Consider the following 19,907-nt stretch of genomic DNA (forward strand, 5'->3'; position numbering starts at 1 on the left):
CAAACCTCAAAGCTGATTTGAAGCTTTAAAAGTCAATCTCTGCCTATCAATTATGGGGAGGCTTTTTTGTACTACACAGAGGAAAGTTATTCTTTGAAAATTTGCATGGAGGATGTCTAATTTAATTTCATGTAATAGTCACATTTCAGTGACAAATGTCAGATCATTGCTTTTTTTCAAACATGTTCAGGTTTTCCAGCACTTACAAAGAACGAACACTGATTCAGTAATATGTTTAAATCAACGGTGTATCAGACTTTGTGCGTTAATTATGTGCTCAGATAGAAAAAATTGTTGCTTTTGCTTTACTAAACCTATGGCTTGTTATGAATAATTTAAAAAGTGGAATGGGAACACTTCTCAAAGCAGAGATGCAAAAGCCAAATAGTTATTTAGTGTTGAGGCAACGAGAAAGAGGAAGACAAGTTTTAGTTTGATGCACGATGTCATTCCTTCAAGTGGGTTTTTCTTTTATTTTTCTCCCTCCACACCAGTAGTGAGCAAAGCATTGGGTAGATGAGCAGCAGAAAAATACAGATCTAGTGGACAGTGGAGGTGACTTTGGCTTCATGACTGAGAGAGAAGAGCTTGTGGGGCGGCTGCGGGACCAAGAGATCAGTGATCCAGATTCGGTTTCCAGCTCTGCGGCAAGTCGTCTTTTGTGGTCTTGAGCAGGTTTTTCAAACTTTTCCAGGTCCTCAATGCTCAAAGCTAGGGCCAGATTTTCAGAGAGTTTATCAAGTCTTTATAAACTCAGTGTAGATGCACCCTAAGTGTAAAGCAGGATCCCTTTGCTCTACCTCAAAGGCATCCTGGTGGTTCATGGAAAGGTTCAAGGTACCCAGCGGCTTCACTGTGCAAAGAGGGGCTGGGTCTTTCTGAAAATCCTGGCTTTATTATCTGTGCCTTGTGTGAAAACTGGTGGTGATATCCAAGTGTCTCAGAGGGAGGAGAGGAAAGGGGGACTTCAGGGATGTTTATGAGGGGCTCAGGTGGCCAGTCCCAAAGGTATTTACCAAACTCTCTGTCCTCATTTCATCTCTTAAAAGTTGAAAGGACTTTGTACTTAGGGTATATTTATGGGGAGTGTATACTGGGTCCAGTCCCTATGACTGCCTATACACATGCTCCATGTGGGCAGTCATAGGGTGGGGGGAGGAGCTTTCAATTGGAGTGTTTCCTGGATAGCTGCTCTAATTAAAACAGCTCCCCGTCATGTGTATTACGTCTCCGTGCTTTTGAAAATGCCCGCGGGATGCTTTAGCTAAACCTCATTGGACAAGCTTTAGGTGAAGTGTTCCTGAAGCCATTTTCAAATTCTCAGAGGCTTAATACAGGTGACGGCAAGGCAACGTTGGAGCGTTCCCATTAGAAGACAGAGCTGACGATGAATTGAGTCTGCTCCGACACACTGTCATTAGGAAGTGAATGAACACACCTGTAGGCCCCCTGAGTGATTCATGGCTGCGTTAATAAAAAATCATTTGTTAATATTTATACAGAAATAAATTAGTTGATGATGTCATCTTTTACAAGCACGTTTTAAAAAAATGCCGTTGTTGATGTTGAAGCACTTGACCTCTTTCAGCCTAGTTATTGTTACTAGGTCCACAAGTCTACAGGATGCTTGCAAGGCCTCTCCGGTGCTGTGCATGTTTGTAACCTCCCGCAACCCTCTGCTAATCACTTGATTAACCTTTCACAGGCTTTCTGTAAATGCACCCTTCCAACAAAGCACGCGGTAGACCCTGGCCATGCCAGTCCTCAGAGCAGTCGTCGGGAGGTGCTCAGGAACAGAGGCCCCCATGCCGCAGAAAGGCACTTAATAAAGGGGTGGGGGAGAATCTGCCTCCAGCCAAAGTTTTCCTCATGCACAATGTCAGTGCGCAGGCTGAGCCCCAGGCAAGCGTTCGTTTTGTTTTCCCTTTGCAACTTGATCGTGTTCAACTTTATTAGTGCGCTGAAGACAATGGCCTTATCTTCCAGCGAGATCCTCAGCCCGGCACACGCTCTGTCAGTACTTTCATATTGTGAGACTCTGCTCCGGGAAATAATGAGCCAGAAAAAGAAGTCTTGTCTTGACATAACAATAAATGAGGTGAAACTTTTTTTTTTTTGGCGAGAAACTGGGATTGGCGCATAGGAAAAAAGAAGGGAAAAGAGATGGTTCTATTTTAATATGAACTATAAAACATCCATTGTACAAGAGTGGAGGGTTTTTCTTCTTTTTTTTTTTCCCAGCAGCAAAGAAGGAATAAAGATAAAGGCTACAAGTGAATGAATGAGGAGAGAAAACTAAGATAATGCTGTCGATAATCAGTTCAAGGCAGAGCATTATCTGTAAGGCCATTGGCCCAGCCCTAGGGGAAAGCTTTGTAACTCTTCTCTATATGCATTTTAGCTCTGCTCATTACCATAACTTCTCTTTGAAACCCATCTCAGTGTCTTTCACTGGCTGGAGTGACACCTGCCAGAGAGTACAGGCTGCCCAAATAAATCAGTGCTAGGGATGCTGATGCTGGTCAAATCCTTGGCCCCATCACGGTGTGACTGCTCTCAAGACAGTTACCTGTAGACCATGGCTACTAGCAACAGCATAATGTTCATTCTCATGCTGGAAACTCACTGCTGAGATCAAAGCCTGGAAAACTCTTTAAGTCAAGGGCTGAATTTATTTTTTTTTGCATGTTTGTATAGTACCCCAGCACAATGGACTCCTGTTTATGGGATTTCTAAAAATTACATGCAACAGAGATGATAATAGTGAAGCAAGGAGAGTCTTAGATTTGCACCCATTGTTCCCTCAAGAAGCAGCCCCTTCTTTCTCACTACCATATCAGCTTGGAATAACATCATTTTGATTGCCACTAGTGTTTAAACAGAGATCGAGGCTGTGTTATCTGAGATTTTTACTCTCATAGTAAGAGACAGTCCCTGCTTTAATGGAGCCGAGAAAAGGGAGCCTGTAAGTAAGTGCCAAACGTTTGGTGATTTTGTGATGTGGACTGATGCTAAATATCACACGCCGGCAATGATCTGAGGTGGTTTCCAGTTCTAGCAGGTCAGGAAACCCGCAGGACTGACCGATGCTGGATGATCCTGATTCCCTCCAGCCCTCTCCAGTCCAGCAGCAGAAGAGACATTGCCAAAATGCTGCAACGGATGGGGCTGGGAATGTCTGTCTGCTCCCTGTCTTGAGAGACCCAGACTTGCTCACTGATGGTTGTAGCCCTTACAGAGTTAGCAAGGAAGAGCTGCCATGTGTACTTGTAAAGCAGAGGGCTGTAGGATCCGTGTCTGTGACACCTCCATATGCAGAAAAGTGCCAGCTCTGAGGAATGGATTTTTTTTTTTTTAAACAATACCAGCTTTAATGCCCTTTCGGTTCTCTCCCCTCTCCAGACACAACCGATATCTATACCGATAACTACGAATACTATGATGAGTTTAGCGAGATACAAGACAGCATCCGCACCCTCCTCCCGCACTGGAGTGCTGACTGGGTCTACAACTACTTTACCCACCCCGGTATGAAGGTGGGCTGGGACCACCCAACTGATAACTGTTTTGGGGGAAAGGGATTAAAACCCCAGTGTGACAGCTTCACTGCAAACGTGAAGATCTTCCTCCTCTTGTTCCCCACCTTGCTATACCTGCCAGCGTCCTATCCCGATTAGCTAGGAGAGATGGCCTGCAATGTTCTCACCATTGTATTTCTTGTGGAAGGAGCCTGTGTTTGCTCTCTGGGTTTCGCAGAATAGATTCCAATTCTGCAGAACATTTCTGATGGCTGCTACAAAAAAACACAGGGGGATTTTTTCTCTATATGCTGTAAGATGCACTAGCTGCTTTTGTGCCATATTTTTTCTCTACGTGCTGTAAGATGCACTAGCTGCTTTTGTGCCATGCACGTTCTGCATCGATGCGTGGAACCCAAAGATTGAACAGATACTCAGCTCAACAGCAGGAAAATACCATGGATCAGATCTTGGGCATCACTGGTCACACAAAAGGTTGAATGAGGCTGTAGGGGGTTCCCCTGGTATATAGGGAATTTGGGTGATGTGCACTGGTTTTGCCTGCTTTGTGCCTTGCCTAGGTTGCCTGTGGCAGAGAAGGGCATAGCTTGAGCACCCCATCCAAAAGTGACCCCTTGCTGGCTGATGGCTCCTTAGGACTGATAACCATCAGATGTAGTTTAGGGAAGCACTGAGGCCAAGGCCACAACTCTGGGCTAGACCCAGGGCCTAAACAGTCCCCAGCTCTCCCTAGGATCAGGGACAGAAAGGTAACTTCTCGCCTCCTTTGCTCCTTGGCTTCCTGGCACGCTGCATGCAGGCCTGGCACATACCTGCATCTCACCTTTTATACCTTGCAATTTAGGGAAGAACAGGTTGATGCAGGGTCCCAATCCTGGTGGGGATTTCTAGGAGCTACTGCCATGGTGGAACTGATGATGAGTGTTAAGACTAGCCAAGCTCTGCAGGAGACTAACTGCTAGGTTGCTCCTGGAAGAAGTGGGGCAAAACCCCAAATCCAAACACCTCCCTGCTTCAGTAGAGTCCTTGATCTCTGGGCCCATTTCTTGGCCATCTCTGTTGCCAAAACATCTGACCTGGTAGCCCTTAGCCAGGCAATCTTCCCACTGCTTCCTCATTGATTAGCATGGCAATATTGCCCAAGCAAGTTGGAACCAACACACCAGGGGGAAAAACAGCATATGTCTGGGCTAAAAACAAGCAGCACTGGGGTGGCTGGATCTGAAGAAGCAAGGCCTTGGGATGCGGGGGGCTGTAACAACTCCTGTCTTTATGCATGGGGACAAGGGGAGATGTGTGACACACTCCCCTGTAGGTTGCACAAGCACTGGAGAGCTGAGCCTGGCACTGTTAGGTACATTGCTGTGCTAAGAGGATGACCCTGGAAGGGGCCACCTCTCCAGTGCAGAGCAGGGTCATATTCTGGGGGAAAATTGACCCGAGCTAGCATGTCAGGAAAACATGGTCCAGAAGCTGTCATCTAAATACACGAGTAGGATAAGGCAATGTTGAGCTACAACCCTTGGGAGAACTCAATATAAGAGCATGTAACTATTAAGGGGATGGAGAAGTTGTAAAGAAACAGCCTCTGTCTTTGCCCCAGTAGATCCCTGCTCATCCAACCCTTGCAAAAATAATGGGGTGTGTGAAAGGCACAGAGATAACTTCACATGCACCTGCCCCAAGCCATATACCGGGACTACATGTAATTCAGGTAAGTGCTTTTTTCCCAGTGTTATTGCTGTTCTGTATATAGCACTGTAAATGTGCATGGTGCTTCACACAACGTGTTGCTTACTGCCGTCCAGGGTAGGGTATTCCAGTACAGCCACATACGCTGGCCTTCAACTTTACAGTCCAATCCCATGTGTAGTCCTTTAGAGCAAGGCCTCCAGGAAAGAAAACAATTGAGGTGTGCACAACAGGTACCCGTTAGCAAGGTCAGCCCTATGGAGGTGCTCTGAGTCTCTAGCCATGTACTTCCTCTACCTTTGTGTGTTCATCTGAACACAGATGATGGGTGTGCATGTTGAACTCCTTCTAGATCTTCTCTTTGCTTTTGCCTCCCCACAAACCGGACTTGTACACTTTAAACTTCTTTGGCCTGAGCAAGATTCAGCCCTGCCTTTTCCTGGACACTGCTGGCAAACTTCCTGGCTCAGGATTATCTGCCTGTTCCCCCTTGAGGGACCTCACAATCCATCTAGTTTGGACCGCCCTGCAACATCCCAGAAGCAGGGGTATCTCCTTTCCCCGAGCTCCAACCCTATAGGCATTGCGGGGTTACTCTTTGCTTCTGTGAACATATGCGATAGCCATAGCATGAAACACTTAAGCTTCCTGGAGGTTTTTGCCATAGCTATTCTCTATGTAGACCAGGTAAAAACACCATTCTCTGCTTCCTTCCCCATCACAGTTGAGGTTTTGTTGGGAAGATGGTTGAAGTTCTCTAGGATTGTCTCTGCTGAATTATGGACTCTCTGTCTCCTGAAACCAACTCCTTTTAACTTTGGCTGGTCCTACACCCAACAAATTCCTCCCTCTGGACAGAATTATGGTGCCTTTATTCCCCTGAGCCCCCCTGGCCCTTGCTCTGATATCCTTCCCTTCTGTTCTCCTCCTTTTGGGGGATTTTCAGTTCTCTCCTTGCAAACACATTTGTTCTAAGTAGAGTGTGTGTCGTGACCACTTTTCTTAGTGTTTCTGTTGTGTTGCCCGCACAGTCCTACTCAGCTGTCAGCAAGCTGGCTTGCCCAGCTTAGATATGGAGGTGCTGGTTTTTTGTCTCCTTAGCAAGAAAACAGTGCAGACCACCTTAAGTGGATAAGCACACAGAGAGCACAATGTCCCAAACTTCATTAGCATGTTGTACGTAGGTGGATTCTCCAAATCATCCCATTGGGAATCAAGTAAGTGGTGGTATCTCTTCCATTTTTTTGTGTGTGTGCATGTTGAGGTACATGCCAAAGTGTGATCTTTTGTGGAAGAGTGTGGACAAATTCCTGAAGGAATCCCATGTTTGTGAAACTCTCCAGTGGAGAGGTTAAAGGTTAACATTTCTGTTTGGGTTCTTCCATCACCATAGCCAAAAGTGGCATTAGAAAGTCCATGGGAAGCTTGTCTCTCTGTGACATCCATAGGACTCAGCTCCTGTGTGACACACACACACACACATGCATGTCTGAAGATTAACACAAGTTTCTGTCTTATTTGACCACCACAGTGCTGAACACGTGCCAACAACACAGCTGTCACAGAGGAGACTGCCTTGTCACACTAACTCCACCTTATTTTCGGTGCAGTTGTATCCATCCCTACAAGGCACCCAACTGCCGCAGAGGTGAGAAAAGTTTCTCTTCATTTGCATGAGCCATAGCTGGGCCTGGGGACTACACTACATGCTCAGCCCTGACAGGTGGCCTCTCCATCTCCACCCAGTGTCCGACTGGAAGCCAGCGGATCCCTTGGGAAGTATGTGTACAAGGAGGAGTCTCCTACCACTCCCAGCCTAGGTCAAGGTCTAGAGGTTCTTCCTTCTGTGTCTAAGGGTCTGATGGGTCTGATATGCTATCCCTGCTTGCAAAAATGATGATGGGCCATGTTCAAAACCTTCAAACATTCGTACAGTTGGCCAACTCCTAGCAGAATAACAGTGGGTTTTTTTGTGTTTTGAAACATTTATAGCATCATTACAATGCACCCCAAACCCATGTCAAAATGGAGGCACCTGTGTACGGCACAGGTTAAGATCAAAATCTACTTGCCAGTGTGTCAAGCCCTTCAGAGGGAGATTCTGTGAAATAGGTATGTAAGAACTTGGCTCTCCCTCCTTCCAGGGGAAGGGTGATTCTCCACCTATAGCTTTCCAAACCAACGCCCAGTCCTACAAGAGATCCCCTAACCAGTTCCTACACAGGGGCCCAAGTATGTAGCTGGAGTACTCATATGCTCAGGGTGGGTTTCAGTGTAAGAAGCTGGTGTATGCAGTCACAAAGGATCCTCCCTGAGGTTGGGTGGCATTGGCGAAGCATAGGGGGTGCATGCAAGTACACGTGCACCCCCTGAGATCGGCCGTGCACCCCCTGGAAGCACCAGCCACAAAACTAGAAGTACCGGCAGAAGTGCACTTCCAGTTTCAAGCCCCGCCCCCCCCACCGTCAGACCCTCCCCCAGTTGGCAATCGGTCACTGGAGGACCCCCACCCCTCCGATCAGCAATCTGGTGCCTTCCCAGACTCAGGAGGCACCAGTCGCCTATGTTGGGTGGTCCTTCCAAAGGGTTCCCTAGGCTGATGCTATCTAAACATTGCTTCAGCAATCTCCCACATGTAGAAGAAAGTGAGTGAGTGGGAGTGCATGGGCTCACACTTGTAAGGGAAGGGAAGGTGGAAAATGCAATCTCTTACTGTGCACACAGTAGAGGTCTGTATAAACCTCAGGCCAACCCTGCACAGCCAGTCTTTTTAATGAGCACTCAGCATGGCCAGTTTCACTCCTTCATTAGCTTTCTGCCCTTACTTCCAGACTGCTTCATATCAGCATCCTCTTTCCATAGGACCAGATGATTGTTATCAGCAGGACGGCTACCAATACAGAGGGAGAGTTAATCAGCTGATAAATGGGAAGACGTGTCTTCATTGGACTTCTCACCTTCTCTTGGGTGATAGGTTCATTGCATTTATGGAGAATGCTGACAATTATGGCATTGGTGACCATAATTTCTGCAGGTAATCTCCTAATCTACTGCTATGTACACAGAGGTCTCTCTCAATTAATGTAAAGAAGTCATGCCAAAGAAAGCCGCTCAAGTGATTTGGGGCGGGGGGGAAGGAAATTCCCAGGCGATATAAACCTACTCTCTGCTACCTGCCTCTGCTATGACCATTGTGTAGACATCCCTCTAATAGGTCATCTTGGACTAGCAGGAGTACAAAACCGGTCAATGGTCATCCCCAAGGGCTGGAAAGGCGTCAGGAAGACACTTTATTCAATCTGCCCAAGGTTGTTGCTTGTTAAAAATGAAGTAACGTTTCTGGAACCTTAAACCTTTAGTTAGTCTTTTTAGCCATGCTGTTGTGCACCCTTTAGTTTTCAACTATTAGACCAACCTCTTGAAGACTTCCCAACTCTGATTAGAGGATGTTGGAAACTGTTCCCTTCAGGAATCCAGATGGTGATGAAAAACCCTGGTGCTTTGTCCACTCCGGGAACAAAGTGAAGTGGGATTTCTGTGACATTTCACCCTGCTCAGAAACAGGTAGAGCAAAGAATGTCACTATATGTGCACCTAGTCCAGACTACTAGGTAGTACTATGAAGTGTATCAAGGGTGTGACTGGGACATGGGCAGTAGGGGCTTGATCCCAGAGAGTCACAGCTCAGGGAATCAGGGACAGACAAGGGCAGGAAGCAAGGGTCCCAGCCAGAGTCAGGAGATCAGGAGCAGGCAGGTCAGGAGGCCAAGGTCTATAAGGGACCTGCACATACATGGTCATCCTGATTATAACCAGAAGCTAGGGGAGGTCATGCAGGGATCCAGACTGGAGTCACTAGGTATGGGTGCGTGGAGCTGGCAACTGTAGCTGGGATGCGGGCCATGACCCTGCAGCCGGCCGGTGGAAGGCAGAGGTCTGGGTTGGTCTCAGGAGCCTCTCCATGCAGGCAACTGGGGTCATTTGTTAGCACAGTTAGGCCAGGGCCAGCACAGGGAAATTTAGCCTGCTTGCTGCCCTGACTCCTGCCAGTCTGCCAGTCACTTGCTTCTAGGAGGCAAGCCAGAAAACTGTAGTGCCACTAACAAGATATTTTTAAACACCCCTTTTATAAGGTCTGCCCAAGAACCTATGACTGATATAGTGCCTTGCCTGCATCTTGCGCAAAGAAGGCAGCCAAATGAACTGTATCTGAGATGCTTACTGCCCAGGGCAAAAGATGGCAGCCTTGTCTAACCTGGAACGATGGGTTATTGGCAGCTCAATGGAACCATTTTGCACTGGCACATCCCCCATTTCCATTCCCAGTCCAGCAACTGTGCCAGATGTTCAAAACCCAGCATCATATCCCTTCCTGTGATAACTAATATAGACCATGCATCACCTATCTCCCCCCTGTGCTGCAGAAGAGGATCCAACGACAACAGTCAACCCTACTGAGCCACCTAAAACATGTGGACAGCCAGGGACTGTGAGATCGTTCAAGAGGATCTATGGCGGGACCAAGTCTACTCCTGGCAAACATCCCTGGATGGCATCTCTACAGAGGAAGTATTCATTGAGCGCCTTTGAGCCTAAGGGACACTTCTGTGGAGGAGTTCTCATTGAGCCATGCTGGGTCCTCACAGCAGGACACTGTGTTCAGTAAGTGCCTATCCCAGGCCCAGTTAAGTAGCTGGGAATAGATTTGAAAAAATCAAAGAACAGTGATTCGTGACAGTCCAGGTGTTTTGGCCAAGATACCATATTTGCTCACATACAACACACCCTGGAATATGATATACATCTTGTTTTTGAATGGCAGAACGAAGGAAAAAAGATCTGAGTGACTGAGTACCAGCCTCTAGGGAGCCTGATGTGCTCTTTGCACAGCTCCTTGTGGGCCACTCATCCCCTTCTCCCCCCCCGCCAGCCCCCCAGGGTCTTACAATGCAGAACATTACCATATTTTGTTACTCATGATATGCACCCCAATTTCCAGCAGCTTGGGGCTTTTTAGACGGAAAAGGTCCGTGTTGTACACAACAGAATATAGTCTACTAAAGTGAGTGGGATTTGATTTCAGTTGACAATGTTAAAAATCCATCATTTTCACATTTCCAGTGGGATATTTTTCATGGGATACTTTCCATGCTTTGAACATGCTGGTTGGTTCAGTTTTTAATCCCATTTCTGAAATGCAAATAGATGTCAAAAGATTTGCATTTCCTGCAAGAGAGAAATTCTGTTTCCTGAACAGCACTGGTAGCATTATAGAAATATTGAGCCAGCTCCTCACTTGGTGTAAACAGCACTAACTTCAGTGGAGAGACATGATTTTTGCCTCAGCTGAAGATCTGGCCCATAATATCTAACAATTTCTTCAGGGTTTATTATGAGGGTTTTCAGAGAATGCAAAATGAAGGGGTACAGGCATCTTCATAAGATAATAGAAAATTTAGGTAAAGTCACCTGTGAAATCATTTTGTCTGCTTCCCTCCTAGTATACCTTGGCTCTCACAACTCCTTAAAAGAAATCTGGTTGCCTTTGACACCTTTGTTGCATATATTCAAACATGATTTGATTTCACCTCCTGATCAAACACAGGCTAAGTGTAACGAAGGCTATACCATGTATTCAGCACCTTCTAGACGGGACTGTACGTGAAGGAGAGAGAGGGGGGGAAAACAGTATATGTTTCTACATTGGTAAATTCCATATCTGGATCCGATGCATGAGTTAAAATTCTTCTAAAATTGGATTAAATTTAGGAGGATTCTGATTCTGCATGCTTTGTCCTTCTTTTCCGCACAGCCAAGTGGAGATTTTTATTAAAACCAGATGCTAGAGACCAGCTAAGTGCAAGAGGTTAAGGAGACGCTCTAAGGATGTACTGAGAGCTCTTGAAGCAAGGTGTTAACTGTACAGTTCTCACCTTCTTCTTCCCACATGCAGTCGGCTTGCAGAAAGTAGTTCATTTTTGGAGGTGTTTGTCTGTATCAAGCACTAGAATTGACTTGAACCTTAATAAGTAACTTAATAAGAACCTTAATACAATAACTTAATAAGAGTGTCTTTCTCCGTCAATTTTCAACGGCTGCTAAAGGGAGACTGCAAAGGTTTTGTTGCGTCTGAAAGAAAGGGATTTCAGAAGAGCCAAGAAAATGCCAAAGAATCCAGAGTGATGCATGGCACGAGCAAGAGGGACTTTAGAGCCGTAGACGAACTCGTTAGGTTGTCTAAATAGCAGTTAGCTTTCAATAATGTGTATTAGATTTATTTTCCTTGCAAGTTCATGCCTGCTGGGTGCAAGAAATCTTGGAGTCCTACTAAATTACCAAATGCCATTCTGTTGTGCATGACTAGCATAGCAGCTCGACTGCTTGTGCTCCAGCCGTGGGCCACGCATAGACTATTTCTGTATGTGATCTGCTGAACTTTCTTCATAGAATAAAAGAAGAAAACCTGCAAGTGTTCCTTGGGAAGCAAGACCTTAAGAGAAGAGAATACCATGAACAAAAATTTAACGTGGAGAAGATAATTAGGTATCCATTGTACAAAGACGATGATGGCATCCCAATCAATGATATTGGTAAATTCCTACTGCTTTACAGATTGCATAGCAAATACTTTTCTGGGGGTGTAGCAAGAAAGGACCTATTCCCCTCATTCAAATCAAGGGGAGGGATTTTATAGCTACACTTCACTCATCAGTTGATCTTCCTCCCACGGAGGTCAGCAGATTTCACCAGGGTGAGAACAGGGTTTATACAGAAGTTTAAATCAGTTCATAACTGGGTATAGACTTCCTGGGTTCACAGGAACATTAAAACATGAGACATGAAGAAGCAGCCGCATTATAAAACAGGGCAGAATCCATCAGCAGGTACAAATAGTGCTTTTCAGGCATTTTCACACTTCATGTCCATGCTCTGTAGCCTGACAAAGATGAAAGAGGATTACAATTAACGGAAAGTCATGCTTTATCCTATAAACAGCGCTGCTTAAATTGAAGCCCTTTGATGGCCATTGTGCTCTGGAGACAAAGTACGTGAAAACAGTGTGTTTACCAGATTCTCAGTTTCCTGATGGGACTGAATGCCACATCTCAGGATGGGGAGAAACTGAAGCTGGTGAGTGGTATTTGCTAGTTAGCTGACCTCGGTTGTATTGGTGTCAATAACTCTTATTAGCGGAGTTGCTGGGTAATTGCCTGGATCTGAGTATAGACCCTAGTACAAACAAACAGAACTAAAAGCTAAGGATGTGCTGACCTGGTTAGATAAAATAACCATTGACTTTAGCCTCTATTTAAAGAACTTGAACCTCTATCTAGGACCCAAGCTTTTCACAGCAAGTCCAGAAATCTCTCTTAACTTGTTTGCCTCCTGCCCACTCCATGTTTTTGATTTGTGCTGATACAGAAGCAGAAGGTACCATTTGAGAGGCTGTACTGTAGCTGCTGCATTTCTAGACTCAACCAGGAAATACTGCAGCTTTCCAGGAAATACTGCAAAATTTCCTGCAGGATTTAACATTTCCAAGAAAGCATTTGGGTAGAGCTACTTGAATTGGAAAAGGCTTGGCGTGTCGTTTTAACGAAGTAACTAGAGATTCCAGATGTGGCCAGTCCAGCCTAATGAGTCAGATAAGCTTTGGACTGGCTGCATCTGGAATCTCTAGTTACTTTGTTAAAACGACACACCAAGCCTTTTCCAGTTCAACTAGCTCTACCCAAATTCTTTCTTGGAAATGATAAATCCTGCAGGGAGAAATAACGATGCTTAAAAAAATTTAAAAATAATGGCAATATTCTGAACAATTCACTTTCTCCGATTGACTTGCTACTGGAAAGCTGCAGAAGGAAAATGTGGCAGTCAGGATATATTAAGAATCCCAGTGTTTTTTTTGGTTGATACAGTCGGATATGACTCATAAGGACGATTTTGACCTTCTGATGTGATTCCCGTTAAAATCAACACAAGGCAGCTGCATCCATGTTTTCAGAACTAGCCGGCAGAGCTTAACAGGCATTTGTAGAAAAGACTCCAAATATCGAGGAGCTCCTAAAAAATGGGAAAGAGAGGGCTATATGTAATAAATAAATCAATAGTCCTATATATGTTCAAACCTGGATGTCTTCTGTCTCTGCGTAGTTATTATCAGCATTGGGGAAATCAGTGAGGAAATGGAACGCTTCCTGTAACTTGTGTAGTCGCAAACGTACAAACCACTTCAAGTACCTTTAATTATCTGCAGGCATAGTGCTTTGAAATAGTGGCTGCCACCTTTCGATGCTAGGTTATGTCTTTAGATTCCTAGTGGTGAATCATCTCCTTTAAATGTGAACTGATTTTAATTCCCTTTTCAACCTCCTTGAAGCCTCTAGTAGCCTGATTTTTCAGAAGTGCCGAGTACCTGTAAGTCACACTGAAGTCAATGGGACTTAGAGGTGATCAGTATCTTGAAAACTGGGCCAGAGGATGCTATTAGTAATACATAGGTATGTGCTAGGAACCAAGGTCCTGTAAATCTTGCTCTGCCCATAATCGGGAAACTTTCTAACTGACTTCAGTGGCTGAAGCTACCGGCTCAGACATGAACTGAATTATGAGTTCAGACGATCGTTCTTTTTTCTGAGACTGTTCCAGGCTTCGTTCCCAAACAGGCTCGTGTTTTAAAAAAAAATAACATTGAAATGAGTGGAGAGGAAGATGACCATCTTCATTTTCCGCATCCTGTAGGTGAAGAATCTCATCAGCTTCTGGATGCCCGAGTGAAGCTGATTTCTCAGAAGCGGTGCAACGCACGGAGTGCACATAATAACATGCTGGATGAAAGCATGTTTTGTGCAGGAAACCTTGAACGATCGGGAGTCGATTCTTGTCAGGTCTGTGCCTTGCTTGCATTTGAACATTAATTTCTCTCTCTGTTGTTTTAAATCATGCAAATCGTCAGGCTGCACGAAGTAATGGCTTTGGCAGGATACTACATATGTATCTGCTTCTCCCATCAGCACATTACAACACCTGCCTTCTTTTTTCAGTGTGATTAGAGAGACATATTCCCTAAAACTAATGTCACTATCAGAAACAAGGAAACCTATGGAGAGTTTAGAAGTCCAGCTGCAAAAGTTCAGGAGTTCAGGTGCTTGGCCAGAGCTTTCTTTAATGTACCTAACTCGTCATGCACAGCCCTTCCTCCCCCCTTCTTCTCAAATCTACTGGATTCTTTGCCGTGAGCATCAACTCCTAATTTGATAATCCCCTGGAGATCTAATATTCATGCAAAATATCTAAAACAACTCCAGACATACCATATTGCAACATATCATCATGCATGTCTCAGTGTCTCTGTGGTGTTCAAAATAAAAGGAACAAAACTAACCGTGGGCCTAAAAGGAATACCAATAAGCTGTTTAGTTTTTTGTTCATACTCCAGACTCTAAACCTCCCCAGTGGTTTTGCATCTCGACCAATTCTAGGATGCCAGGTAACTGCTGGCTATGCTTGCAGAAATCTTATGTGTGTGAAATTGCTGCTGTCATGAGCCAACATTTTGCAAGAAAAGAGTTTGTGAGATCTCGGTGAGGGAAGGATTTCTGTGATCTCTTTTACTGGGCTACCTTTATAGTTGGGAGAGCTGTTGGACACCTTATTTCTATCTGAGTGCCCTTCCTCAGGACACACAGATTTCAGTGTCATTTGACCTGAAACCAGAGGGTATTATAAACCTGCTAAGGATCTGAACAATATGTGCTTGGCCTATCCATAAGAACTAATATCATCAAAGACATCTGTTTTCTTTTGTTTTGGAGAGAAATTCTACTTTTGGTCAGTATTTTCTTGTATATTAGACAACCTAGTAATGTCTTTTATTTTTTTTCCTCATTAGGGAGATTCTGGCGGACCTCTTACATGTGTACAAGATGGTTCCTACTATATCTATGGCATTGTGAGCTGGGGTGATCAGTGTGGGCTAAAACAAAAACCAGGAGTTTATACCCGAGTGACAACATTTCTCAGTTGGATTAAGTCGAAAATTCGGTCCAGGTCCAGTTCACACTATTGAGAGAGATCTTCTGGAAGGCTAATGGTAAACTTGAGGAAATAAAAAACGTATTTCCTCCTTTTCCTCCTGCTCTTTGTTAGCTAGAGAAGAACTTTATTAATGACTTTATGATCTTGCAAAAATATCCAAGATGGTGATCCGTGGCAAAGCATGGATATTTAGCTGGTAATTGAAGCTCCTGTATGTGCTCTTAAGGTTTGATGTGAACCATGAATATGATCAGCTTAGCAACATCACTCTTGTCTGGGATTCCTCATCAGGTTTTTCATGGCTCTACATCCCATGCCACAAACAGCCCCATAATGCAGCGATAGCTATTCCTAGTAATTTCTAACAAACTTCTTCAGTTATTTACAACAGAATATAACTTGCATATAAGACTGTGATCTCTCTAAATCAGGCAGAACTCCTCTGAAGTCCATTAAAGTGTATAACCCCATTAGTCAATGCTAACTTCAGCTTTCATCAGCCCTTGCCTTCATCGAATCATAGAAAAGTAGGGATGGAAGGGACTTCAGGAGGTCATCAAGTCCAAACCCTGTTCAAGGCAGGACCATCCTGAACTAAGCCATCAAATGTTTGTCTCACTTATTCTTAAAACTGCACAAACAACCCTACACCAGGCCCAGTGCCTAAGTGCATGAATGCACCTGAATGTGCCCCAGGTAAAGCAGGTAGATGAGGGCTATCATCTGTCCTGCCACTGCTTTGTCCTCTGCAAATGCATTTAAATCCTGTTGTTGTGTATCTCTTTTCAAATCAAGAGTAGCAGTGAACCAAGTACTACCCTCCAAATATCCAAAGGCAACATTTATGGAAACAGATGTTTGATTTATTCAATAAAAATGTGTTACATTCTACAAATCAGGGTTCATTCATCTTTAGTACAAAGCTGAGCCTGCCAGTCATCTAGTACTGATTTCATTCACAACATCAATAAATACTGGACTACAATATGTTCAGTTATAAATCTCTTAAAGTATCCACACAAAAATATAAAGATCGATATTAACTGGTAAGGGTCAGGTGGGGTTTAAAACAACAAAACAGATCTTAGATGCCATCTATTGTGCTCCTCAAGAAAGCAAGAGCATTTGCAGGGCAAACTAAAAGATCAAAACATTTCCATTTGAATCCTTGGTTTTACTTCTTCATTGGCTGCATTTTCCTCCGCTTGAATTGCAGAATCTCTGAAGCATCAGGGTTGACTCCAGGCTGCTGCGATCCTTCTGTCTCTGCCTCATCCTGCAAAACCAAAGCAAAGCAAGAGGAAGAGGCAGTGAAAAGGAAGTCACTGTCATTGTTTGGTTGTTCTGTGAAAAATATTAATTAAAAAAAAAGTGTCTGACACAAAATAAGCAAAACATGCATTATTGTGGCACATGGGCCAAACCACTGCCCTTGAATAGGTACAAACAGCTAACCTGGCCCGTTCCTAACTCAGCCCCTTCTGTAAGCAGCAAGCAGCCAAGCAACCTGCTTATTCTAGACCGACGATGTTGCCAAAGGCTTCCCGAGTGGGCGACTTAAAACATATAGCGCACAATCGATGCTCACTGCTTCATGCGTGAAATACCGTTATCATTCCTTTCTCTCATCAACTTTGTAGCTGGAGATGCATTATATTTGTCTTGGGCTGGGCTGTATTTTTCTTATTGTCAAAGAGAAACTTTGCATTTGTACTTGCATATTTGTTTCTTTTAACGTGACCATTTGGTTGATGCTTAGTGTAGGGCTTAATAGTGGCTGGGGGCCATGCCGAGAGCATATTCACCCTGGCTAGGTGGTGCTGTGGGATATGCCAGGATAGGAAACTTGAGAGATTTTCCATCTTGCAGCTGTCGGCATCAGACCTTTGCAGCTCTGGAGAAGGGGTTGGACTAAGGGTGTAACAGTCCCCACCCAAGTCCAACAATTATAATGCTACTGCTGTCTATTCCTTGGGGACTTCTGATGTAGCTGATAAAGGACTTTCCATGGTAGTATGGAGCAAATTTCCTTCCCTGTTACTAACTGTGATTCCTACACAGTTTTTAGGTGTCTAAGTCACCCGGCAATTTTCTGCTTCATCTCATGTAAGCCTGAATTTTACATACGTGGCTAAATGCCTTTTGCACCTACACAACTAAGGTGTCCCTGTTGAACAAGCATCTAACTCCACTTACATCCCATTGGGATTCAGCTTCGCTATGAATATACAGATATGCTGCATAAACCCCCCAAAATGTAGCTGGCCAAAAACCATGAGTAGGAAGGAATTGGTACTTAATTGAAATTACATTAGCACCTATCTTGTGCTCAGCAGCCTCATGGCCAAGGCACCTATGTGGGGGCAGGAGATACCTGAGAAACCCACATTTTAGTTCACCTCCCCTGACTATTTGAGGGCACAGAATTTAAGTCTCGCAGGTCCTGGGCAAGAACCCATAACCACTGGGCTATTTAAGAAGCAGGGCAGGGGCCTACAACCAAGGTTTTCCATGTCCTGGACAGATATTCAAACCACAGGCATGTTGGAGAAGGAGGAATGTTATCCTGATGCCCGTATAACCCTCTGCTGAGGTCAGAAGTGCTGCTAAAATGAATATGCTTTACGCCCTATGCCATCAGGAGAAGTAGAAGCAAAGGAGACTTATCACAAGTTGGATGTAGAGTCATGTGCCTCCCTAACAACTGAGGATCCATCTCCAGAGTTATCACGGGTCTGCCCATGGAAATGAATGGGATGAGTTGTGTGGTTCTGCAGATCGAAGCCGAATCCACCCCCAAGTTGCTTGAGGTATGCGCAAGTTCCCCATTAACAGAGAAAGCAAACTAAAATGCCTCCCCACTCCGGGCCATCTAAGGCAGGACTGTGCCAGCAGTTACAGATTTGATGGCTGGTGCATGGAAAAGAATTTAGCCCACATTTCCCAAAAGCTAATACTGAAGACGACAACCAGGGAAGCTGTGCAGAAGGTGCTTCTGCTCTCTGTGGGGATCCCAAAATCCCTTTAAAGCTAAAGACATCTAAAGATTGAGGGGGAAAAACCCTCTCTGCATCCTACAGAGGAATCAAACCCTTCCCTGTGGTGCTTCTTGGACCCTGCAGGAGGTTGAACTGTGTGGGGTGAATGCTGCTTTCCTCCCTAATGGGGCTGCTTCTAGATCAGGGCTGAGACAGTCCTAAGGCTGCTTGGAGGAAGCATGAACTGCCCCCATTGCTCAGTTTGGTAGCCTTGCAGTCCCCAGGACTTCAGTCTGGCAGCTTTCACCAGTACCAGGCAGAAGGAGCGGCCCGCTCCCTTCTCAGGGACAGTGCTGTATCAGAGGTTTGGTGAGAAGGGCACTTACGGCTCCAAGTTCATATCGAGCAGAAGCCCCCTGAGGTTCAACTCCCCGAGCGTATGCCAGTTCAGCGGCCCTTCTGGCCATTTCCACCTTGTAAGAGCCTGGGGGTGTCCAGCCAATGCCTTTGATCCACTTCAGGTCCGACTTGTATTTGACCTGGAAAAAAATCAGATATAGAGTCCACTGAGTGTTATTTGGTCTAGCTCTAGTTAGGTCACACCGCTCGGTCTTTGGACGCAATATGAATCAAGCACTATGGGATCCAAACCAAAATGAAAGTATATGGTGTTTCAGAAAAAAAAAGATCCTACTTCTTGAAAAAGTGACTTTTCATTGTAATCCAGGAGGGGTCTTGTCTACAAGTCAAATTGCCAAGCGTAGCCACCGCTAAGACTACAACTTTGGCATGATTCACTCTAGTGAATTTTATAGAAGAGGCAGAAGAAAGCAACATCCATGGAAAAGTTGCCAATTTACAGACTTTTCAGTGCACCAATATGCATAACCATCAAACAGTAACTTTACCAAATGTATTTCCCTCCTGTGGGGTGCTCTGAAGGGCTAATGCTCCCATTCTTTCTTATAGTTTCATCGACGTTTCATAGATGTTCGGGTCGGAAGGGACCTATTAGATCATCGAGTCCGACCACCTGCCCTGGGGGGGCTGTTTCAGTCCTGTGCCATATGTGGTTTCATTAACTCATCTAGTATAACAACACCTTCTCTAGCTGGACTACATCTCCTATTATCCCGTGCTCCTGCTGCTCTGACAGAGAGGCAGGGTGCCTCATGTGAGCATCACATAAGCATTTATTTAGCATATGTGAAATAAAGAATCCAGTGAACTGGAAGTGTTTGCAACATTTCTTCAATCTCATGCTTTCTCTGACCGCCACGACTGCCGGAGCAATGCGGTAGTCTTGGCCGGACATCAAATATACTTACATCGCTCTGGAGTTTGTGCGCCTGTTTTGCATGCTTCACATTCAGCTGCTCAGGATCACAGGTGTATTGGTGCAGAGGCTGCTTGTAGTTAATGTTGCTGGCCAGCTGCTGACTTTTCTTAGCGTGGAGGAAGCCCGGCTGATTCATGTGACTCTTGAACTGTGCCCTGTTTTGGGCAAACTCCCTCCTGTACTGGGTGTCGCTCTGGAGCTTTCCCACCCTGATGCCATGTCTCATTTTGGGGTCATCGTTCACGCTGCGGAAGCCAACCTGTTGGCCTTTATCCCTCAGGAAGGCTTCTTTATACCTGAACTGCAGGGAGCGAGGGAAAG

At 45.0% G+C, this 19,907-nt stretch overlaps 2 protein-coding genes across 4 annotated transcripts in view; one reads left to right on the top strand and one right to left on the bottom strand.

Annotated features, from left to right (window-relative positions):
• Nucleotides 1-19,569, top strand: part of HABP2 (hyaluronan binding protein 2) — a 38,665-nt gene extending 19,096 nt beyond the window's left edge. Inside the window, exons 3-14 of one of the 3 annotated variants that reach the window (XM_025203173.1) lie at nucleotides 3,403-3,528; nucleotides 5,143-5,253; nucleotides 6,763-6,879; nucleotides 7,224-7,343; nucleotides 8,094-8,265; nucleotides 8,701-8,795; nucleotides 9,656-9,893; nucleotides 11,679-11,821; nucleotides 12,228-12,362; nucleotides 13,974-14,119; nucleotides 15,124-15,324; nucleotides 19,217-19,569. In XM_025203173.1, coding sequence (XP_025058958.1) covers nucleotides 3,403-3,528; nucleotides 5,143-5,253; nucleotides 6,763-6,879; nucleotides 7,224-7,343; nucleotides 8,094-8,265; nucleotides 8,701-8,795; nucleotides 9,656-9,893; nucleotides 11,679-11,821; nucleotides 12,228-12,362; nucleotides 13,974-14,119; nucleotides 15,124-15,300 — 1,580 coding nt within the window. In that variant the 3' untranslated portion in view covers nucleotides 15,301-15,324; nucleotides 19,217-19,569. Of the gene's footprint in view, nucleotides 1-3,402; nucleotides 3,529-5,142; nucleotides 5,254-6,762; nucleotides 6,880-7,223; nucleotides 7,344-8,093; nucleotides 8,266-8,700; nucleotides 8,796-9,655; nucleotides 9,894-11,678; nucleotides 11,822-12,227; nucleotides 12,363-13,973; nucleotides 14,120-15,123; nucleotides 16,439-19,216 lie in introns of those variants that run through there. The other 2 variants (XM_025203172.1, XM_025203174.1) reach the window with 2 other exon arrangements.
• Nucleotides 16,571-19,907, bottom strand: part of NRAP (nebulin related anchoring protein) — a 63,656-nt gene continuing 60,319 nt past the window's right edge. The window contains exons 40-41 of the mRNA XM_025203176.1: nucleotides 19,576-19,887; nucleotides 16,571-18,786 (exon numbers count right to left, since the gene is read on the bottom strand). Of these exons, the coding sequence (XP_025058961.1) occupies nucleotides 18,589-18,786; nucleotides 19,576-19,887 (510 nt within the window). The 3' untranslated portion in view covers nucleotides 16,571-18,588. The remainder of the gene's footprint in view (nucleotides 18,787-19,575; nucleotides 19,888-19,907) is intronic.

The sequence above is a fragment of the Alligator sinensis genome, unplaced genomic scaffold (assembly GCF_000455745.1).
Source record: "Alligator sinensis unplaced genomic scaffold, ASM45574v1 scaffold559_2, whole genome shotgun sequence".
NCBI lineage: Eukaryota > Metazoa > Chordata > Crocodylia > Alligatoridae > Alligator > Alligator sinensis.